Source organism: Sabethes cyaneus, chromosome 3 (genome assembly GCF_943734655.1).
Source record: "Sabethes cyaneus chromosome 3, idSabCyanKW18_F2, whole genome shotgun sequence".
Lineage (NCBI taxonomy): Eukaryota > Metazoa > Arthropoda > Insecta > Diptera > Culicidae > Sabethes > Sabethes cyaneus.
The window spans coordinates 242,461,111-242,481,383 of record NC_071355.1 but is presented as its reverse complement, the minus strand read 5'-3'; the positions used below and the strand labels follow the sequence as shown (position 1 = coordinate 242,481,383).

Sequence of the window (20,273 nt, the reverse complement as noted above, 5' to 3'; positions counted from 1 at the left end):
TGCTGATCCTCTCAAACACTGGAATGAGCTTCATTGAAATCAACCTTTAGTTCCTTTAGCGAGTGATGTTGTCAGTTTGTCATTGGTATCGAGCGTAGGCTCATGCATGAGATAATTTTGCAAACCATGCAGAAAAGCTCCTTTTCACCCAACGTGCGGCAAAGCAAAAGAAGATACACACGACATGATCCACACATCGCGCTGCGGGCAGCACAGCACTCATCCCAAAATTATGGCCCAAAACGAATCCACATAATATGATTTTCTCCCACATCGTTCGCTCAGCTCTTACCTGTTGTACGTGTGCGCTGCGTATAGTGCAGCCAGCAGCCCGGAGTGGCCAGCCGACCATCATTGACTTGCGCGGCGAGGGTCCCACGGTGATGATCATCATGAGCTTGATCATCATCATCATCATCACCAATCACCATCATCATCATTCAGTGCCGGGCCGGGCTGGGTTCGGACGGAGGTGTGTAGCGCGAAAAAAAGCTCGCTACCATCAGCAGCAGCAGCGGCAGCAGTTGGGTCTTGGACTTGGGTAGATACCTTTTTCCTCTTGTGCGCTTCCAGTGTGCGATTATTCGTGTTGCGACTGCCGTCCAGAACGGACCTGTTTTGTTCGATTTTCCGCTTGTTTTCGGGTATAGACCTCGGTAGCCAGCTTTCGCGCTGTTGTTGTAGGCGCTTATCGGTGGAAATCGATTCTTGCGCGTTACTCCACGGAGACCACAGACAGACAGTAGTAGTTTTGTTTCAAGATGCGCGAAAAAAACTTGCGGTGATTTGTTTTCTTTCACATTTCTTTTTTTTCTCGAGAGATCGTGGTGATTTACGAGAGCCGGAGGAAAGCTTTCGATACGATAGAAAAAAAACCTGTTCCGGGCGTCGGTGCTGTTAGATGAGATTAGCAGTAATTGGCTTTGCGCTAGAATTTTTTTCTCGAATCAATTAGAGCTGTCAAGTGGAAAGCTGGGGGCATAGTTGAATAGTTTCGGAGGCTCTACGTCGGAGTGAAGTGTTTGTTTTACGTTCTGCCAGGAAGAACGAGTGCTGACCGGGGCGGAAGCGCAGGCAGTGGTTGACCCAAATTCGGCCTTGAAGTGTGTAACCCAGTCATTGCGGAAAACGTAAAGAATACATGATTGATGATACTCGACAGTGCGGATAAGAATGACTCCCAGCAACGAATGAGGTGAAAATCGACGATTATTTTCTGGAAGAAAGAAAAAAAGTGTGTGTTTTTAAGTGTGCCCAACTCAACATGGATAGCACCAGCAGCAGCAAAAGTAGCAAGAAGCGTCATGTGGGTTTGACGAAAGCAGCCGGTGGACAGCAGCGGCGGTGGTCAGTCGTTGGAGATTGTTCTTTCTCGACGTTGCTGCTGTACGGCTTCTTTGCGGTCGCTGTGTTGACACCTGATGTGGCCGTAGAAGGAATTCGCCAGAAGAGGAGAGGTGAGATTTTGTTCGTACCTACATATACCTATGTGTGCTTTTTTTCGCTGTGATCCCGTTAAAGAATGGACCTGCGGGAGAGATGACACATTTTCTTTTCGCTCACCGTGAAATTTGATCTTCCTGGGGTGATTCTAATTAGCATTGCTGAAATTTTTATTTCGAGCAAGGAGGGTGGAATGCGGTGAAAATGAATTATTGATGATGTGATCGGCTTGTAATAAATTACGTAGAAATCGGTTTGTGATTCTTTTTTATAAAATTTGAACACATTCGTATTTTGAACTGTAGGCTAGAAGAATTCCTCTTAATATTTAATGTATGAGAGAAGTAGAAATGATCTACGTTAATTTGAAACATTGTTTTTGAAGCTTTCCAGACGACTTGCACAAAGTAGAACGACTATTTAAATTGTAATTTTATTCATAGTGCTTTTTAGTTTGTGGAAAAAAGGCAATATTTTAATTCCTGATTTGCTTGTTGTTCTAATGTAATCTAATATCAAAATTTTTTAGTGTATACAATTTTCCCAACATTTACTCATTCACAAGAAACATATTAAAGAATATGAATTTCTAATGTTTTTCTTATACTTAAAGCAGATTCAATTTTTTGATTATTATATCTTAGTTCTCTCCCTCTAGTTCCTCACGACTTTTTTCAGTCTCCCAATTGCCCTCGAGGTATAATACTGGTCTAACTAACCAGTCGTCAGATATTCGAATCTCGACTGGAAGTGGCTGCTAGAGTTGATAGAAGCGTAGCACTAGCCCCGCAATCGTAATTGTTTTTTACACTAACAGTCTGTGACTGTTACATAGACACAAACGCGATACTCACACTTTGACGTTTGTCGAATTAAAAATTAGTAGATTAAATTCCATGAAAATATAGCGCCAAGACTTTGCGTTACTTTTTTCCCACGATTCGGGTTAGTAATATGTCGCCATCTCTTTCGATAGTTTTTATTCCAAGCTCACCTAAATGACCAAAAATGGTTAAAAGGTCTCAAATATAAACAATGTTTGTTTGTCCAAGCTCAATTTTACCTAAAATCCAATGCACTACGATGGGAGTGTATAGAATCGAAGTAGGCATTTGTTAGGATAAAATCATTTGTTTATATCATAACGACAACGGAACAAACGTGTTGCGAAAAAAATCTGAATGTTTGCAACAACAATTCTTGATTTTCCACTTGTGACGTGGCTGACCTGTTATCCCAAAGCCACGGTGTGTGACAACCTGAAACATCTTGGAGAACATCCAACCATCGGCAGGAAGCCCAAAAGTGGCAGGAAAGCAAGTGTAGCTAATCCTAATTCATTCGAATCGGGTTGATCAACCAGAATTCGAAGTTGTTATCAAGAGGTGCGGCAAATATGGCAAAAAAAATCTTTAGAAATATACAAAAAGGCCATTTTCGGATAAAAAACAAAGCCATTAGTATAAAAGTCCTTCAGAATTTGACCCTTCTCTATCGACAGACTTCGCGGCGGTTTTTAGAGTACAGGAAAATTACGGGGCTAGTGCAAAGATCCTATTAGCTCTATAGCGGCACCGCCCAGTCGAGATTCGAACGTACGATGACTGGCTTCTTAGGCCAGCATCTTAATCCGGAAATAACTGGGTGGGCATTTTCGGATAAAATTCTCATCCAATCGCCAGAGTTCCCCAGAACACTGTAAAGTTTCGGCCATTCCCGAAAAAGTTCTTAGTTTGGAAAACAATCTGCAGCTGCGAACTGAAAGGTGACAATTTTAGTTCCTTCAGAACAGCCTATTTGGTCCGATGGCTAGCTGCCATTATTGAAGTTTAACCTGACTGTAGTGGATATTTAATTTCGAACCTTTATCTCAATACACTGAAGTCGATTTTTTATGCGACTATTTTTCGCGAATTCTGACCGCTTTAAATTCACACGTTTTTACGCGATTTTACGTAGTTTTGAAATTCACAAGGTTTTAGTTACAGGTATTTTGTAGTTTACGTGGCCTTTTTACGCGAAAGTCAGAATTCATACGGTTTTTATGCGAATTTACACGACTTTTTCACGCGGTTTTGATTTACGCGGAACGTATCTTTCGCGTAATAAGTAAATCTCCAAAAACTTTACTAAGCCTTAACTAAATACCTCAATACTGACATTAATTGCGTTTAGAAATAATGAAGGCTTCCCCTCTTAGAAACTATTTCAGAAGTTAAGCGTTGAAACAATGAATTCGAGCAGCTAGTCAATCTGTTGGAAAGAATTATCAGATTCTGTGAACGACGTCTGGATTGGCAATAATTTCTGGTGGAGATTGTGTTCTGATCAGTTTACATCAGTTTACACATGAGCGGTGCGGCTCCAAAACCATTGCACAGTGGGATTTTTTTGCAAAAAATTCCTTTGTCTCAGTATCACCAAATGTCGTTGGACTACATTCAATATTTTGATATCAAAAGAAAGGTATTTTTATGGGAATTTCAATGGTGTGGTTCTTGTTTACGGCACGCGTCTGTTTCTAGCAGTTTTGGCCAAATGAAAGGGATTTTATCCTACTTTTCTAGGAGTACTGAGATGTATTGATCAATAGTTCTGGAGCCCGGTGTGATAAAAGCGGTCTGTTTTCACCTCAAGAGAGCTAACTTCATGTAAATTCCGATGGCAGGGTATTTAAGCACGACAAAATTAGTCATTTTGCCCTAATTTTTTAAGTTAACATTGCCAAATTTAGGTTGCATGATTCTTATTTGACCAAAACTACAAGAAACAAACAGGTGCTGTGAACAAACACCAAACTGTTCGATTGCATATAAAAATAACTTCTTATGGTGAAAAAAGTTTTGATTTATCTCAACGGAATCCAGAGATATTCACTTTTATTGATAAACATTGATGAAACTAGGGTAAAAGGTCGTTTATTTGACAAAAATCATAATAAACAACCATTTTTCGTAAACAAATACAATGTAGTCGGGTTTCGCTTGAAGAAAGCTTATTTATGGTGAAAAAAGATCAACTTTATCCCAGCGGAATCCAAGGAAAATGACTTTTACATCTCTTCATGTCGAGAAAAGTAGGGTAAAATTCCCTTCTTTTGGCAAAAACGGCTGGAAACAGATGAGTGCCGTAAACAAGCATAATATCATTGAAATCCTTATAAAAATATCTATCTTTATATCAAAAGATTCATTCAAGCTCGGCATTTGCAGATATAGAGAAAAAGGGACTTTTTTTCGAAAGAATCCCCACTATGCATTGCTATGCTCTTTGATTGGTTAACGGAAAAGTGATTTCGCTGAGACTTCGTTTCGTTAGATCTTTATTCATCATCCTAATCGGAACGTTATCCATGAACATAGGTCTTGAGCATGGAGGGTAAATCGTTGACGTGAAAACAAAAAAGCAAAGGTTCAAGCACCGAGCCATGAGGAACTCCAGATGTTGATCTCCCCAGCAGGGCTTGTAAAGGGATCGCAAAATGACTGCATGTGACTGCGTGAACGTGTACGCTTTTTGCATTCAACTTGGGCTTGGGCTAAAACGATCATTTGAATGTGTTTCTTCTCGTAGTCTACTGCCTTTTATCGACTGCCGATGTCTAGTGGGAGCCGCAGTTCAAAACAACATTCGTTCTCCTAGTCGTGCTTATTGAAAATATTAAGCTGCAAAATGATCGGGAGCAGAAGGTAACGTGCGTATTAACGTATTTTATTTTCGTTTCTCTTTTTCTCTCCAATCGTACCCACAGTAAAAGTTTGTCGTACGACATCGGACGGACGTAAGCAAGATGCCCAGCAAACATTTTCGTGTGTATATCAAAGTGACAAATATGATATATGTACCGATATATATTTAGAAAAATCGCATTCGATGCACGAAACCAGCATATGCGTACTGTTTTGGAGGCGATATACGTACTGCAAATTATAAGAAAACAATTCACATTCCTAAGTATTTGTATACGATGAAATCCGACTCAACATGATTAGTTCCATAATGCTACACAATTCTGTGACGCAAATCGTATGTGAATCAGTTACTATCATTTTGTACGAATAAATGTCAACTAGGGTGCGCTTAATTAAGCTTTATGAACGATTTCGAGTTTGTTCAGCGATATTTAAGATAATTTTCACACATTATTATACGATTTGTGGTTTGCTGGGTGTTCGCTTGTGTTGGGTCCGATGAACTTGTTTCACGCACGTATAGTGGTTGCTTTCTGTAGTAATGGTAGCTGCCGGTTGATTGACTGTTTTGCAGTCATTCGCTCTTTCAGAACGATAAAGACAACTTTATCGAAACGAAAAAGTAAAAAAGATCCGAACGCATTCATTTTGCTGTACAATTGGAGGTATGACTGAACGAAGAGTGGCAGTACTGTGCATAGCGTTCGAATTCCAGCACAAAACAGACGCTATGAAGTTGAATGAACGGTGAGAACGATTGCTATAGAAAAAGAGGATCGATAAAAGCCCTGCTCTCCAGCACACAGTTTTGGCTCATTCCTTCAAATATTACTCTATTTGGTTAACAGCAGAATCGGCAAAGTTAAACTGACTCCAACTTCGAACAAAGTTTTCGTCGAGGAATGGTTTCGAGAGCTTTAGGAAAGTCCAGAAGCAGCAATATAGCCGATCGTTTTTGCTAGATCAACGTGGTAAACACGTATCACTACTGTTTGAATGCTTTGCCATTTACAAAAACCATCCACAGGTACTCAGATAGCAGCTTATTCTTCGTGATGAAGGATGGCATTTGTTGCTGCATAAGTTTCAGATGGACTAGATTCCATATTTGAATGTCAAAAGAGAGATATTTTTATAAGGGTTCTGATGCCAGGGCTCAGGGCGTTGGTTGAAGAGCATTTTATATTAGTTTTAATGAGAAAAAGAGACGTACAAGTAAATATCTCTGAGTTATGCTGAGATATAATTGATCTATTTTGTTCATAAGAAATGTATTTTCAAGTGGAAACCGATATCATGGTATTTGTTTGCGTCACAAGATTGTTTTTTGATGTTTTGATAATCTAAAAACCACTTTACTCTAATAACTATGATGTAAAAACACAGTAAGATCTCAATTTCAATCGTTTGGCATTTGTTTACAGTAAGGAACACAGGCGTTGTACAAAGTTTTAGCTAATTTGATGCATACTAGCTGACCGAGAAAACTAGGATAAACCGTCTTTTATGTCAGCACTTAAGCACTCTGCCATCGGATTCTACATCACGTAGTATGCTCATCACGAAAGTAAATCGATTTTATGTCGGTGGATTTCAGAAAAGTAGATTAAACTGTCCTTGATTTGGTCAAAACTGTTAAAAACAGACGTGAACAATAGCTATACCATTGGAATCATTACAAATATATCAGCAAAGGATTGAAAAAAAAAGCATTTAGAGATATTGGAACAACAGACCTTTTGGGGCTAAAATTCCACTGTTCAGTGGTACAACGACAATGGCGTCGCTGTGGTTCCTAAGGTGTGAAATTCGGCCAATATGCCGCTAATAAGACCGATTGGGGAAAGATGGTACACTGAAGAAGAAGGGTAGAGTGGCAAGTGATAGGAAGCATTACAAGCGAAAATGCGATTTGGCTTTCAAAAAAATTGAAAAATCGTTAATTTAGTTTTGCTTTTAAGTCCAAAATTTAGAAAATTGGCGAAAAATTTGTAAAAGGTCTTGAATCAAGACACTTGATTGATACTCTTTTGCCAAGAAAAGTTTTGCCGATGATGATCTACCTTGAACATAATGTTTTATGTGATTTGTCCACTTCATAAGTGGCGTTTCGATCAAAAGAAAATAATGACAGACGAAGAATCGACAACTTTTCTTAGGTGAAGACTCATATCGATTTCGGGATGATCTCGGAAAGGCACTAAGTGTAATACATTTAAACACAGGCTCATACAAAAATGGCATAAATTGATTGCTCTAGTGGTTAAATAAAACTTGACGAATAGTGGCTCAGTGGCTGTGAAGTTTCATTTCGCCTGCTATATTCACCAGACTTCGTGTCGTCCAACCATCATCTGTTTCTGTTCATTTGTTCTGAGCAATGTAGGTATCAAAAATGGATTTTCAGCGAAGATATTCAATAAAAGTGGAAGAAATGCCCTTTGCTTCCGATTCATTATTACGCAGCTGATTTTTTTGCTGGACGATTCCCGTGTCATTACTCTTGAATTTTTATTCCAATATAAACTCTTGATACAGGTCTTTTAAAAACATATCGAGACCCGCACAGGAAATAAAGAAGCAAACCAATTGTTCTGGCGAACAGTTCGTTGCCTGTGCCTGTGAGAACATTGTTTATGTTAAACAATATTAGCGTGGAAAAATTCGCAGCCAGTAGGATTATTATCAACCATTTCAATCTGTCTGCTCCGGCAATGCTTCGGCAAACAGAGCACAAATCTAGAAGAATTATTTTGCATTCAGATCAGGAATCATACTTTGCGGCCATTCTCGAGCACCCGGCCCGGCTTAAGAAGGAAAGGAACGTGCACTTAAATCATAAAGCGTGGTGGCAATCATTTTTTTGAGGTTAAAATTAATTCTGATTTTCATTCTTGACTTACCGTCGAACTTTTGAGGTTGGTTTTTTGAACCGCGAATAACTAACTTCTGCAGCAAAAGAAAATGAAATTAATGGAATTATTGTTGTAGACATACATATCGGGTGGGTTTAAGCCAAACAACAGCGGCGAAATCGGGATCGGCTGATCGCAAATTCGGCTTCTCGGCCACATTGCCGAATGTGCGGGAAAAAATGACGATCAAAAAAGAATGTTTCTGTGTTTTTTTTTCGGGAAAATGTTCGCTCGCTTGTGTTCCATTTCCACAGCGCAACACAACGCAACGTAAGACATGTGGTTTCGTCGGATTCTTCCCTCTTCGTCTGGTCCGGTCGGGATAGTGTAAATGAAAATAATGAAAATAAGCTAAGCGTACACAGTTACTTGACGTTGAAATATGCCTCGAAATCGTTATCGGCTTATATTTTTCGGTTGAAGGTGAGCATAGTTGAGTTGGTTGAGTGGCTTGCAGAACAACACCGCGCCGTGTCCGATGAGTGCCTGTTGTTTTCCAGCGTTGAGTGTCTGTTACCATGGCGGCGGTGCGGTGGTGTTGTTGATGACGACGGTCAACAAGAGCTGAAAAATATGAAAAACAATCAGTGGATCGTAAAGTGATTTAATAGGTGCGCTTTAATCGGTACAGTTTTACCGTTTTATTTGGTTTTTAACGTGTTGTATAATGGGTGAGAAACCGTCTGCCGCATATTTACACGTTCAAGGTCCCTCCGGAGAGATGCCCCAGGTGATTTCCGTGAAGTGCTATTGGAATGAGTTTAATTCAAGTGTTTGTTTCCAAAGAAAACATAAATATTCATTCAGTTGTAATTTAAATGCACATGAAAATCAGTGTGAGTATGTAGAAAAACAGTTTAATGCATAATTCTTACATTCCGATTATGTTAGGTAAGCAAGATTTCATGAAAAGACAAGTACCTATAAAGAAACGAACTTGCATCCTTCCAAAGTGCACTCTGTGAAATAACGTACCAATTGAAAAAGTTCAACTTTTACAGAAGGGTCTTTAATGAAAATTTAATCCCCGTTTTAGTGTGGCAGTACAATAAAAAGAGAACTAGGCACTCGTTTTAACACATTTTATTTCAAAGTGATTGACATCATTCGAAGTTCAAGATCAAAGAAAACCTCTTCAGGTTTTTCTTTTGATACACATCTTCCTCGTATAATTTGGAATGCATTCAACAATTCGCAATTATACGATTCACAATAATAAATTCACAGTGGGTAATTCAACAGATTTAAATTTCAATATCTAAGTAAAAAACCTAAATGCCACTGGGGATTCTTTCATTAAAAATGGGACTTGTCCCAATTGCCGAAAAAGCTCGTTACCTCATACTTAACCTCGCAAATCTGCATATCGTCCCAACAGATCAATAGCTGATCCAAATTTCATAAAAGCCATACGAAAAAAAACTTCAAATTCAATTAGCAGTTACAGTTAGTTTTGAATTACCACGATGTATGGCACAGGCACAGGTACTCGAATGAATGAACAAAGATTTATTCATCAAACGGTACGATCAATGTGTCCGAATTATAAAGTGGTGGCACTCAGACGTCAGACACAGCTCTCTCAAAAGCTTTGGCCGGTTTGCTTCGTCACCACTGACAGTTTCTGGTTCAATATCATGAATCGAAGTAGGTCTTGCGTACGGTTGGGCCCAAAAATTCATGCTCTTGAGGTGTTTGAAAGTGTCAAAAATGAAGAACACATCTTTCTTCTAATGATAATGCCAGATTAAACTGTAGTATATGGAACTTTAGTGAGCTAACCACACCGTTAGCTTTTATTCAATCGTACTGTTAGCTGCCGATAATGGCTGATTAGCCACACACTTTCTACAGAACATCAAGCTTATCGAAATACATCAACCAACTGCCAGCCAGCGTGCCGCAGGCTGGCAGGCTGGCAGGCAGGCTGGCTGGCACGGCCTTAGCATTGCAACAAGCAAGATGAAAGATTTAAACGAACGAGTAGGCCACGAAATTTCCGCAATTTGCAAATCTAATTTCCAGATAGATGTTAATCGTAAATCATCTCCAGCTGTCGATCAAGGCTCCCATCATCGTGTGTTGTATACCTACTAGGCCAAAACTGGCGTTTCACACACATTAGCGATTCCATTTCATGGCGCGCGAGATAGATTCGTTTTTCCAGGGTGTGCGCCGTTAAAAATGGGTTAACCCTATAACCGTACAGCCAGCAGCGGCGGAGCGCCATAAATATTAGCTCTTCGGTTGGACAGCATCCAATGCAGCACACGTCCATACGGCCAGTCGGTCCCCTAAGCTAAGAGGCACTCATCGGCAACGGCATGGCACGGCCACGGCAACGCTCATCAAGCGATCGGATAAAATGATGCCAAACCAAAAGTGGCCGGACCGGGAATAAGGGAGATTATACTTCGGAACAGTGTGTTGTGTGTTTTATTAGCCCACTTTTACCACCACTTGATCCCAGGCTTAGGATCCGGCCGGGAACACCCGCGACCTAATGCGGAACCTATAGGCAATCCGATGTATGTCGACGCTAGGGTGCTGATTTGTTCCAATCAAATGTAAATGATGGGCTGCATTTTTTCTAAAAGCAATTGGCCGGTAAATTAAGTGAAGCAAAAGGATGGTCGAATCCATTTCCCTGCAGCTTAAAAAAAACAAATTGGCGGTGCAAATTGTTGTTTTTTCTTCTTCTGACCCATCAGCTGCCCACGCTCGCTCCTATATGGGCAATCAAAATTTCTCCGGCTAAGTTGAAAATGCCTTTCAGAGGTTCAGAGCAATATGAGAAGCATGATGACGACGGCCATCGGAAGGAAAAAAAAATCTCGGACATGAAACGATGGCGGTTCGATGATAGGACATATGAGCGGTTGCATATAATTTTTATTCATTCATTCATTCACTCAAACAACCGTGCCGGTAGTCCAGAGAGAAGGAAAAGAAAGTTTGAACAATGACGACCCATTAAGAAGGCACTCCCCTCTGCATTTGTAATGATTTTGGAGAATCAGCCGTCTGGAAGAATGCGTGTGGGAGAGTAATAAATTCTGAACAGATTGTGCGCTTTGAAGAACCAACAACGTTCAATTCGTGTAGTACTAATGATGATCCCGAATGTGATAAAAAGTTCCATGTGGAATAACCAAGCTATGATAGAACGTCTCATTTGAATAATCATAAGATAAATTGATTACTTAGAGAATACACATTTGCAGCACGCAAAATAAACCCGTTTTTCGGCGGCACACGCAACACCGACTGTTTCCTCCCTTGCTTGTGCCTGAAACCCGTTTAGCATAAATGCAGCACATGCAACATTTGCGTTTAAGTCTGCATGTGCATAATGGTATTGGGCACAGACATAATTTTGCACGAGCCATTATCTCTGTGTTGCTGTTGTGCTTTCCCAGTTTCCAGTTTCCAGTTGCTGATTTGGGAAGCGGGAATGTCTGGATGCACGATGCACAGTGGAGTACGATGGGACATGTTAAATTTTGCGAAAAATGTTAAACCACTTCAGTTGATTTCTCGGAAAAGTTACAAAATCTTCAATCCTATTATTTTTCGTTGACATATATTCTCTTGTTGAACATCTTCGTAGAATCTGTAAATACAGAAAAATGAAACTTTAAGATATTCCATAAGCTAAATCGTTATAGAAGTGCTTATAGAAGTGTTTCTGCCTTTCTTTCTTCTTGTCGTTTGCATTTTTAATTCAATTATTAACATCACACTTTCTCGTATCTATAACAAAACCCATCTTAGTTGCTGTATTATTATTTTTTATTTTCATACGCTCGCTTTCGTTAGAGATAAAATCTCTAATTTTTTAACGTCACACGGGTCTCACCGTTGCTTTGTTCCATCCTTCAGCTAGTGATAACATTTCTTTTATTTTAGGCTGGATTCGAAATCATTTTCTTTGAATTATTGCATCTAGTCTTTCCATATAATTTGTGCAATTTCTCTCGAATATATATGGCGCAATCAAAACAATGCTGACATATTATCTGTGCACACTCGAAAAATGCTGTTATTTATTTATTTGATCAACAAAAGTCGCATTCAGAGCGCACAAAATCATAGTAGGCATTTGTTGTGAGGATAATTTCACTTGTTTGTGTCATGGCGTCTCCGGGTGCAAGTGCGCCGCGAATCAATTCTGCTCGTCTGCAATGAAAATTCCGGAATATCTGCTCGTGAGTTGCTTGAATCGTTAAATTATTGCAAATCCACCGTATGATGAACCGAAACGATTTATAGTGAACGTCTGACCATGGACAGGACACCCTAAAAAGGCAGAGATTCGAAAGTGGTGGCTAAATCTAATTTAATTTCAATTTCAAGTAAAATGTAGAAGCAAAATCAAATCTTTAAAGTTAAATTTAAACTCCAGTTTCAAGTAAAATTTCAAATTCAATTTTAGATTCGATTTCATGTCGAGTCATTTTCCAGTTAAACTTCGTTGCTAACTTCATGTCTAACTTTAAGTCCAATTTCAACTCCGAATTTCAAGTTAAAGTTACAACAAATTTGCAAAAAGAGCAGAAACGTAACAAAAAATTAGTAGTGAAGCCACAAAAAAGTAGCAGAATAGTTGTAGGAAAGTAGAAAAAAATGTAACGGAATAATAGTAGAAAGTTGTAGGAAAAAACAAAAAAGTGAAAGAAAAGGAGGAGAATAGTAGCAAAAGTTGCGGAAAAGTAGCATAATGGTAGCATGAAAGTAGCAGCAAAGTGGTAGTAAAACAGCAGAAAAGTAGCTTAAAACATCAAAAAATTATCAAAAAGAAGTTAAAAGGTAGCAGAAAAGTAACAAAAAGTAGGAAAAAATAGCAGAAAACAAAAAAGTAGCGGAAAAGAAGCAAAAAGTAATAAAAAAGTTGCAGAAACGTAACTGGAAAGTAGCAGACAACAGTCAGAAAAGAAGCAGAAAAGCAGTAAAAATGTAAAAGATAAGTATCAGAGAAGTAGCAGAAAAGTAGCTGAAAAATAACTGAAAAGTGTTACTAAAGTAGCAAAAAATAGTGAAAAAGTAGTAGAAGGTGCAGAAAAGTAGCATAAAAATAGCAGCAAAACGGCAGTAAAGAAGCTGAAAGTAGCGAAAAAGCTGTAAAAAAATAACTGAAAAGTAGAAGAAAACAGCAGAAAGGTAGCAAAAAGCTAACAGATAAGCAGGAAAGTTGTAGTTAAAAGGTAGCGGAAAAGTAGCAAAAAAGTATCAGAAAACTAGCAAAAAAGTTGCAAAAATATGTCAGTAAAATTACAGAAAAGTAGTGGAAAATCAGCCGAAAAGTAGTACAAAAGTAGCTGAAAAGTAAACTAGCAAAAAAGTAGCAGATTAGCAAAAAAGTTGCAAAAAATGTCAGTAAAATTACAGAAAAGTAGCGGAGAATCAGCCGAAAAGTACTAAAAAAATGGCTGAAAAGTAGCACACAATAGCATAAAAGTAGATGAAAAGTTGTAGAAAGGCAGCAGACTTGTAGCTGAAATGTAGTGGAACAGTATCAAAAAAGTATCAGTAAAGAAGCAGAAAAGTGACAGAAATGTAGCAAAAAAGTAGGTGAAAAGTAGCAGAAAAGTTTGTAGGAAAGTCGCTAAAAGTAGTAGAAAAAAAGCAGAAAAATAACTGAAAATTGGCAAAAAAGCAGCTAAAGACTTGTTGTAAAACAATAGAAAATTACTTGATTTTCAGTCATTATCTTCCTTTTATGTCTAGACATGCTAGCCTAGTACAACGACAATGGCGTTACTGTGGATTCCAAGATTCCTAAGAATGGAATACTGTCAGCACCCAATCGATTAGAATCGATAGTGGAAAAAAGCAGGAAAGTTACAGAAAATTGGCAAAAAGATAGCAGAAAAGTAACAGAAAATTAGTAGTGAAGCTACAAAAAAGTAGCAGAATGGTTGTAGGAAAGTAGCAAAAATGTAACGGAAAAATAGTAGAAAAGTAACAGAAAACCAACTGTAAAAAAACGAAAAAATGAAAGAAAAGTAGCAGAAAATTTACAACAAAAAAATCAGTCCAGAATAGTAGAAGAAGTGGCAGCAAAGTAACCGAAAAATAGCTGAAAAACTGCCAAAACGTGGCAGTAACGTAGACAAAAAGAATCAAAGAAGTAGCTGTAAGATAGTACCAAAAAGTATGGCAAAAGTATGGACAAAAAAGTATGGAAATGGCAAGGTAGCCGATATGCAGTAAAAAGTAGTAAAAATAGCAGAAAAGTAGCAGAGAAGTAGCTGAAAGGTATCGAAAAAGTAGTAGAAAAGAAGCAGAAAAGTAACAGAAAATAAGCAGAAAAGTAGCAAAACTTGCGGAAAAGTAGCATGATGGTAGCATGAAAGTAGCAGCCAAGTGGTAGTAAAACAGCAGAAAAGTAGCTTAAAGCATCAAAAAGAAGCTAAAAAGTAGCAGAAAAGAGCCAGAAAGGTAGCAAAAAGTAGGAAAAAAGTAGCAAAAAGCAGAAAAGTAGCAGAAAAGAAGCCTTGAAGTAGCAGAAAAACGGCTGTAAAGTTACAGAAAAGTAGTGGAAATAGCCGGGAAGTAGTAAAAAAGTAGCTGAAAAGTAACACAAAATAAAAGTAGAAAAGCAGCAGATTTATATGTAGCGGAATAGTAACAAAAAAGATCAGTAAAGAAGCAGAAAAGTAGCAGCAAAGCTGTAGAAAAATCGCTAAAAGTAGTAGAAAAGTAGTAGAAAAATAACTGAATAAGCAAAAAGCAAAAAGCAGCTAAAGACTTGCTGTAAAACAATAGAAAACCACTGAAGTTTTTGGAGTTTCTCAAAAGAATACAAAACTTTAAATTACAGAAACCTGAAATTAAGCGAACTCGAGTTCGAAAGCAGACACTGATGAAGCCTGTATGTCGTAGGCGAAATACGCATATGTCGGGAATAAATATTAATACAGTAATGTTCCGATTTTGTCAGCCCCATGTAGAAATTTTGGGCTGACAGAATGGGAAAACTGACAAAATCGGGAATTTTTTTTCACAATTTTTCCAAGGTTCAATACTTAAGTAAGACCTTGCAATATCGAAGACTTCTACTAAAAATTAAATTTTAACTCTTAATTGCTCAACCGAAAGCTCAATGAACCGGGCAGAGCAAACTGGTCTAGAACCTTTTTTGGTGCGCATTAGCTTTGAGCGGGAAAACGTGGTTTTAGGTTGATGAATCCTTTGGAAGATTATCTTAAAATTGAAAGTTCTATCGTCCAGCGGAATTCAAATTTTGATTAATCCCCCTAAAAGTGAAATAAAAAAATTATTCTCCTTCAGTTTCAATATAACACATTGATGTGTTCTGCAAAGTTTTACAGCATATTATTGTAAGAAATTTTGCTGAAGACAGTAACCTTCTATCTCTTTACCAAAGATAGAAAAATCCTATTACTCATAAATGAAAAATCGGTAAAACCAGTTTTTCTATTTTAGCTGTTTTTATAGTTGTTGTATGACTTTTCCATGTTTTACAAAGTTGTACAAATAGTAAAAATACACAACATTGCTGAATGTAGTATACCTCTATCTTTGCTTGTTTAGGAACTATAGAACTTTTATTATAAAAATACCCTAGTTTTGACCCCAAATTACTCGCAAGAAGGCATCATTTTATCCAAAAACTCTCCCCAGAGAATCAAAATAGTTTCAAGCAGGCTGAAAAGTCTGATCAATTATGTTTAAAAGCACAAAGGTTAAACAAATTTTACAGACTGACAAAATCGGGATAAAATGCTGATAAAATCGGGGGTAGACAAAATCGGGAGCTGACAAAATCGGAACATTACTGTAGTAGAATTTAATTTGGAAAAAGTTTTCTTCTTTTAATTGACGTCAGGAATAGAAAACCAGTAGAAAAGGAACAGAAAAATAGCAGAAAAGTAGAAATAAGTAACAGAAAAAAAGCAAAAATAGCTTTGTAGCACAGTACAAAGCAAGAGAAGTAGAATAGTAACAGAAAACAGAAAAGTATCTAGAAGTAGCAGAAAAGTAGCAGAATTGTTACAGAAAAGAGTCTGAAACAAAGCAGAAAAGTAAAAAATAGCAGAAAAGTGGCTGGAAAGCAGCAAAAGGTGGTAAAAAAGTAGCAGAAAAGTAGCTCAAAAATAGCAGGAAAGTTGCCGAAAAATTACTGAAAAACAGCTAAAAAGTAACAAGCAGAAAAATGACAGTATGCAGCAGAAAAGTAGCCGAAAAGTAACGGAATAGTAGCAAAAAGTTGCAGAAAGTTAAAAGAAAACCAGAAGACTTGTAGCTGGAAGGTAGCAGAAAAGTAACAGAAAAGTAACCAAAAGTAGCAGAAAAATAGCAAAAGAGTTGCAGAAAGGTAGCATAAAAGTATCAGAAGAGTGAAGTTAAAGTAGCAGAAAAGTTGTAGGAATGTAGCAAAAAGTAGTCAAAAAGTAACTCAAACGTCCAACCACCGGTTGAAAGCCCCATTAAAAATGTAAATAAATAAATAACTTAAACGTAACAGAAAAGTAGGAGAGAATTATCAGAAAACTAGCAGAAAAGGGTCAGAAAAGGAGCAGAAACGATGTAGTAAAGTAGCAAGAAAGTAGAAGATAATGAAAAAAGGTAGATAGCGGAAAAAGAGTAGACATTTAAAAGAAAAGTAACAGGAATGTAGAAAAAGATTACAAAAAAGTAGCAGAAAACTAACTTAAATGTAATAGAAAGGTGGCAGAGAAATTGATGAAAAGTAACAGAAAAGTAGATGTAAAATAGCAGTAAAATAGCAAAAAGATAGAGAAGTAGAGAGTATAGAATAGAAAGTAGAGAATAGAGAGTAGAGAGTTGAGTGTAGAGAGTAGAGAATGAAGGGTTGAGAGTTGAGAGTTGAGAGTGGAGAGTAGATAGTTGACAGTAGCGAGTAGAGTAGATAGTCATAGTAGAGAGCGAGGAGAGTAGAGTGTTGGGAGTGGAGCGTTGAGAGTGGAGAGTTGAGAGCGGAGAGTTGAGAGTGGAGAGTGGAGAAATGAGGGTTGAGAGTAGAGAGTAGAGAGCAGAGAGTTGAGAGCTGAGAGTAGAGAGGGGAGAGTGGAGAGTGAAGAGTGGATGAGTGAAGGGTGCAGAGTAGAGAGTACAGAGTAGCTGAGTAAAGAGAGTGCAGATTAGAAAGTAGAGTAAAAGAGTTTAGTGAAGCAATTCTAAATTGGATTTTCCAGCAGCTAATAATTAAATGCATTGTCAAACTCGCTTTCATAATAAATTTAATTACCAACCGAAATTGTCTTGTTCTCCCACTGTGCGATAATGATAAGCGGCTGAGTGTGTATGCGAAGCTTAATTTTTGGCCCACATGAGACCTTGCGCTTTGATGATTGTTGTTAATTGGAGTTCATTAACACGGCAATTAATACCGCCATTAAAACACGACATTTTCATTCCATTTTGTGCTGTGCATGCTGATCTTTAATGAGTGGCAAATTTCCAAGCTACTTGACATTCTTGAAGCTGTAAAGTTCGTTTTATGGTAGAAACATGAACTGTTTTTTTTGTTTGCGGATGAATCTATAGATCTATAGACGATCACGAAACACTATCACTTTCTGTCGATCTTTCCGACAAGACATGTTCGACACTGTCTAAATAGGACATCCCTTGTCTCGAGGAAACGGGCCTCCACAGCCCGGAGGAAAATGAGCGAAAAGAAAAGCTAGCTAGACAGCTAGCTAGGCTAGATTAGTAGCAGAACAAGTTTCGCCCGTTACTGGGAGTTTATCCACATTGAAAAATAAAAAGTAGAACGATAACATGAAACAAAACAGTGAAGCAAAAAAAAAACGGAGCACTTGCTCACACATATGTATCTAAGTTAATTAAACGCTTGTTAACGTTGCGGCTCATCGTGGCGACTCCGTCCGCCACCGGCAAATGTGGTTCCTGATGTATAGTACAGAAGCGGCAGCGTCGGTCGCGGCAGTTGCGGTTGGAGTCACGGGACCGCAGCGACCAGTGCACCCGCCGCCGATGTTGAGTTGCCCTCGATTTTACCTTTTGCTGGGGGTACAGGGAAGGTATGACAATCGGACGCAAAATAAGAAATATAGGTTCGCAGGGGGGGGGGGGACCCCTCCATAAGAAACACATTTGATTTGAATTCGAGTTAATAATTAACTGAATTTAATTAAAAAGTTATGTTTGTTAGTGAGTGCACAATTAACGCCTGTTTACAGTCGTGTCTCATTAGAAACATACGTTAGCGTAGTTGATTGATGTTGAATGCTATTTGACAGATCATATATTTAATTTCCTCTGAGTTTACTCAACACATTTACACAAATGTAAAATTAAATGGAGGCAATCATTAACATTAGTTTTTCTATAATTATGAGCCGGGCCGACCAGGCCGTATTTGCAATAAAATAAATGGACGGAATTACAATCATTTTTGGAAAATGTACAGTCCTGAACGCTAGTTTCTTACCATACCGGCAATGATTCGTATAATATTGCCAGGCAAAGCTGCAATTGTTGCTGTTTTATCAGTATTTTAGAAGGGAAACTTCACAAAAGCTTATAAAAGTACCTGTATGTCTCAAATCACAAGATTCAGAGAAATAAATTACTCACCAAAAATTAAAATGACGGGACATAATTTATCTAGGCGTTCATAGTTTGAAGGGTTTAGACCTCGCAACTCACAGGAACAAGTCACGGCTGTTCTTGTGTTCCACCACAGTAGGAAGAGCTTACGTTCGCACTAGTCTTGCTTGCCGTTCATGATTGTCGCTAAATAATCATTAAAGTTTTATCATCTTTTGAATTTAATTCAAAAATTTTGTGCGTTATCTCTTGTCAAATTTTTACATTTCAGTGAACATTCAGCTCAACAAAGTTACATAAGAGTACATAAGATGCTTTCAGTATCATAGTGGAAAATTATAAGATTGACCTGTATAGCAAAGGTTCCCATAAACCGATAGATGGATTAATTAAGGTCTTTCTTATGTTGCTTGTGTCGAACGTCGTTCCAATTCAGCCAGCGGATGGCGGAAGATGGGCTGAATTCGTTTTCAATTGAGCGGGTTCTCTAATGATTTGTTTGCATTCGGGTTTCGTAGCTGAACGATAGGTTATTTCATGGTCAAATGGGTGACACACCTCCGGACACAAACTCGGCCAACTACCGAACCGTCCTCCAACGTTGGACGATGGTCGTTGGCCCATCGTCGATGGCCATCGATCGAGCGTTACCTATTGATTTGCTAATTTGACGGTTTTATTTCCAAATTTGCGGTATCGTTTTCACTTAAACTTCACTTTCATGCTTCATTGAATTCCATCTTATTATAGGCTGAAGCTAATTTGATGATTTGTATTTCACGCTCGACACACTTGTGTCTATCATGGGGAATCAATGGATACATAGGAAGCGTGCAATCAGAAACAAATTACTTGTCTTAATTTAACGACATTTTTTATATGCAGGTAATTAGTCATTCCTCAACACACAAATTTATTAGACATACACTCATCAAAGCTAAAATGAAATCTTAAATCCGAGGACACTTCATATTACAAAAAAAAAAACCGTTGAACCACTTTCTGAGGAAAATATTTCAAATCCTCTCGTTAGAAGCTATAACTCAATTTCTACGACTATTTGACACCTCTGGCAATGAATTTTCCCATTGACAACCGAACAATGGAAGCAATTTTCACGTTCGCTCGTAAGCTTTCTACTTGGATCTGAGGTTCCCGGTTTAACAGGCGATACAGATCGAGTGACATTTTCCGCCGGTCTGATTGTGCCAACGAATCAGACTGCCGCCGATCTTGTGGGTCCGGGATCCGGGGCCCGGGCGGTGTGCTAACCGGACGGTGGCGCGAGCGTATCTGAGAACCGGTGCAAATTCGATTTCTTCGCACTCGCCAACTTGTTGATTAATCCAATTGTGGTGCTGCAGCACGTTGCCAACCGGTGTGGTCACCGTTTCTTCCCGTTTGCTCGTTTGCTTCGCGAGCCACCTGGGGTGTGGGGTTTGGATTGGAATTGTTGCAGCCAGCAGCAGCAGCAGCAGAAGCAGCAGTACCGGCAGATTGGCACTGTGCACTGCACTGTGCTAGAGTACTTCCCACTAACCTACTTGCTTGCCTCACTAGAGCTGAGCCTACGCGCTCGCTTGCAGACCCGTTGTGCTCGCGCGAGGGCATTAGGTTTGGCGTGGTGGCCGCTGGTCATTCACCATCGCGATCAATGAAA

The 20,273-nt window shown here is 38.6% G+C and overlaps 1 protein-coding gene across 1 annotated transcript in view; it reads left to right on the top strand.

Annotated features, from left to right (window-relative positions):
* The first annotated feature begins 1,264 nt into the window (after window positions 1-1,264).
* Window positions 1,265-20,273, top strand: part of LOC128740980 (uncharacterized) — a 53,147-nt gene continuing 34,138 nt past the window's right edge. The window contains exon 1 of the mRNA XM_053836556.1: window positions 1,265-1,457. Within this exon, the coding sequence (XP_053692531.1) occupies window positions 1,265-1,457 (193 nt within the window). The remainder of the gene's footprint in view (window positions 1,458-20,273) is intronic.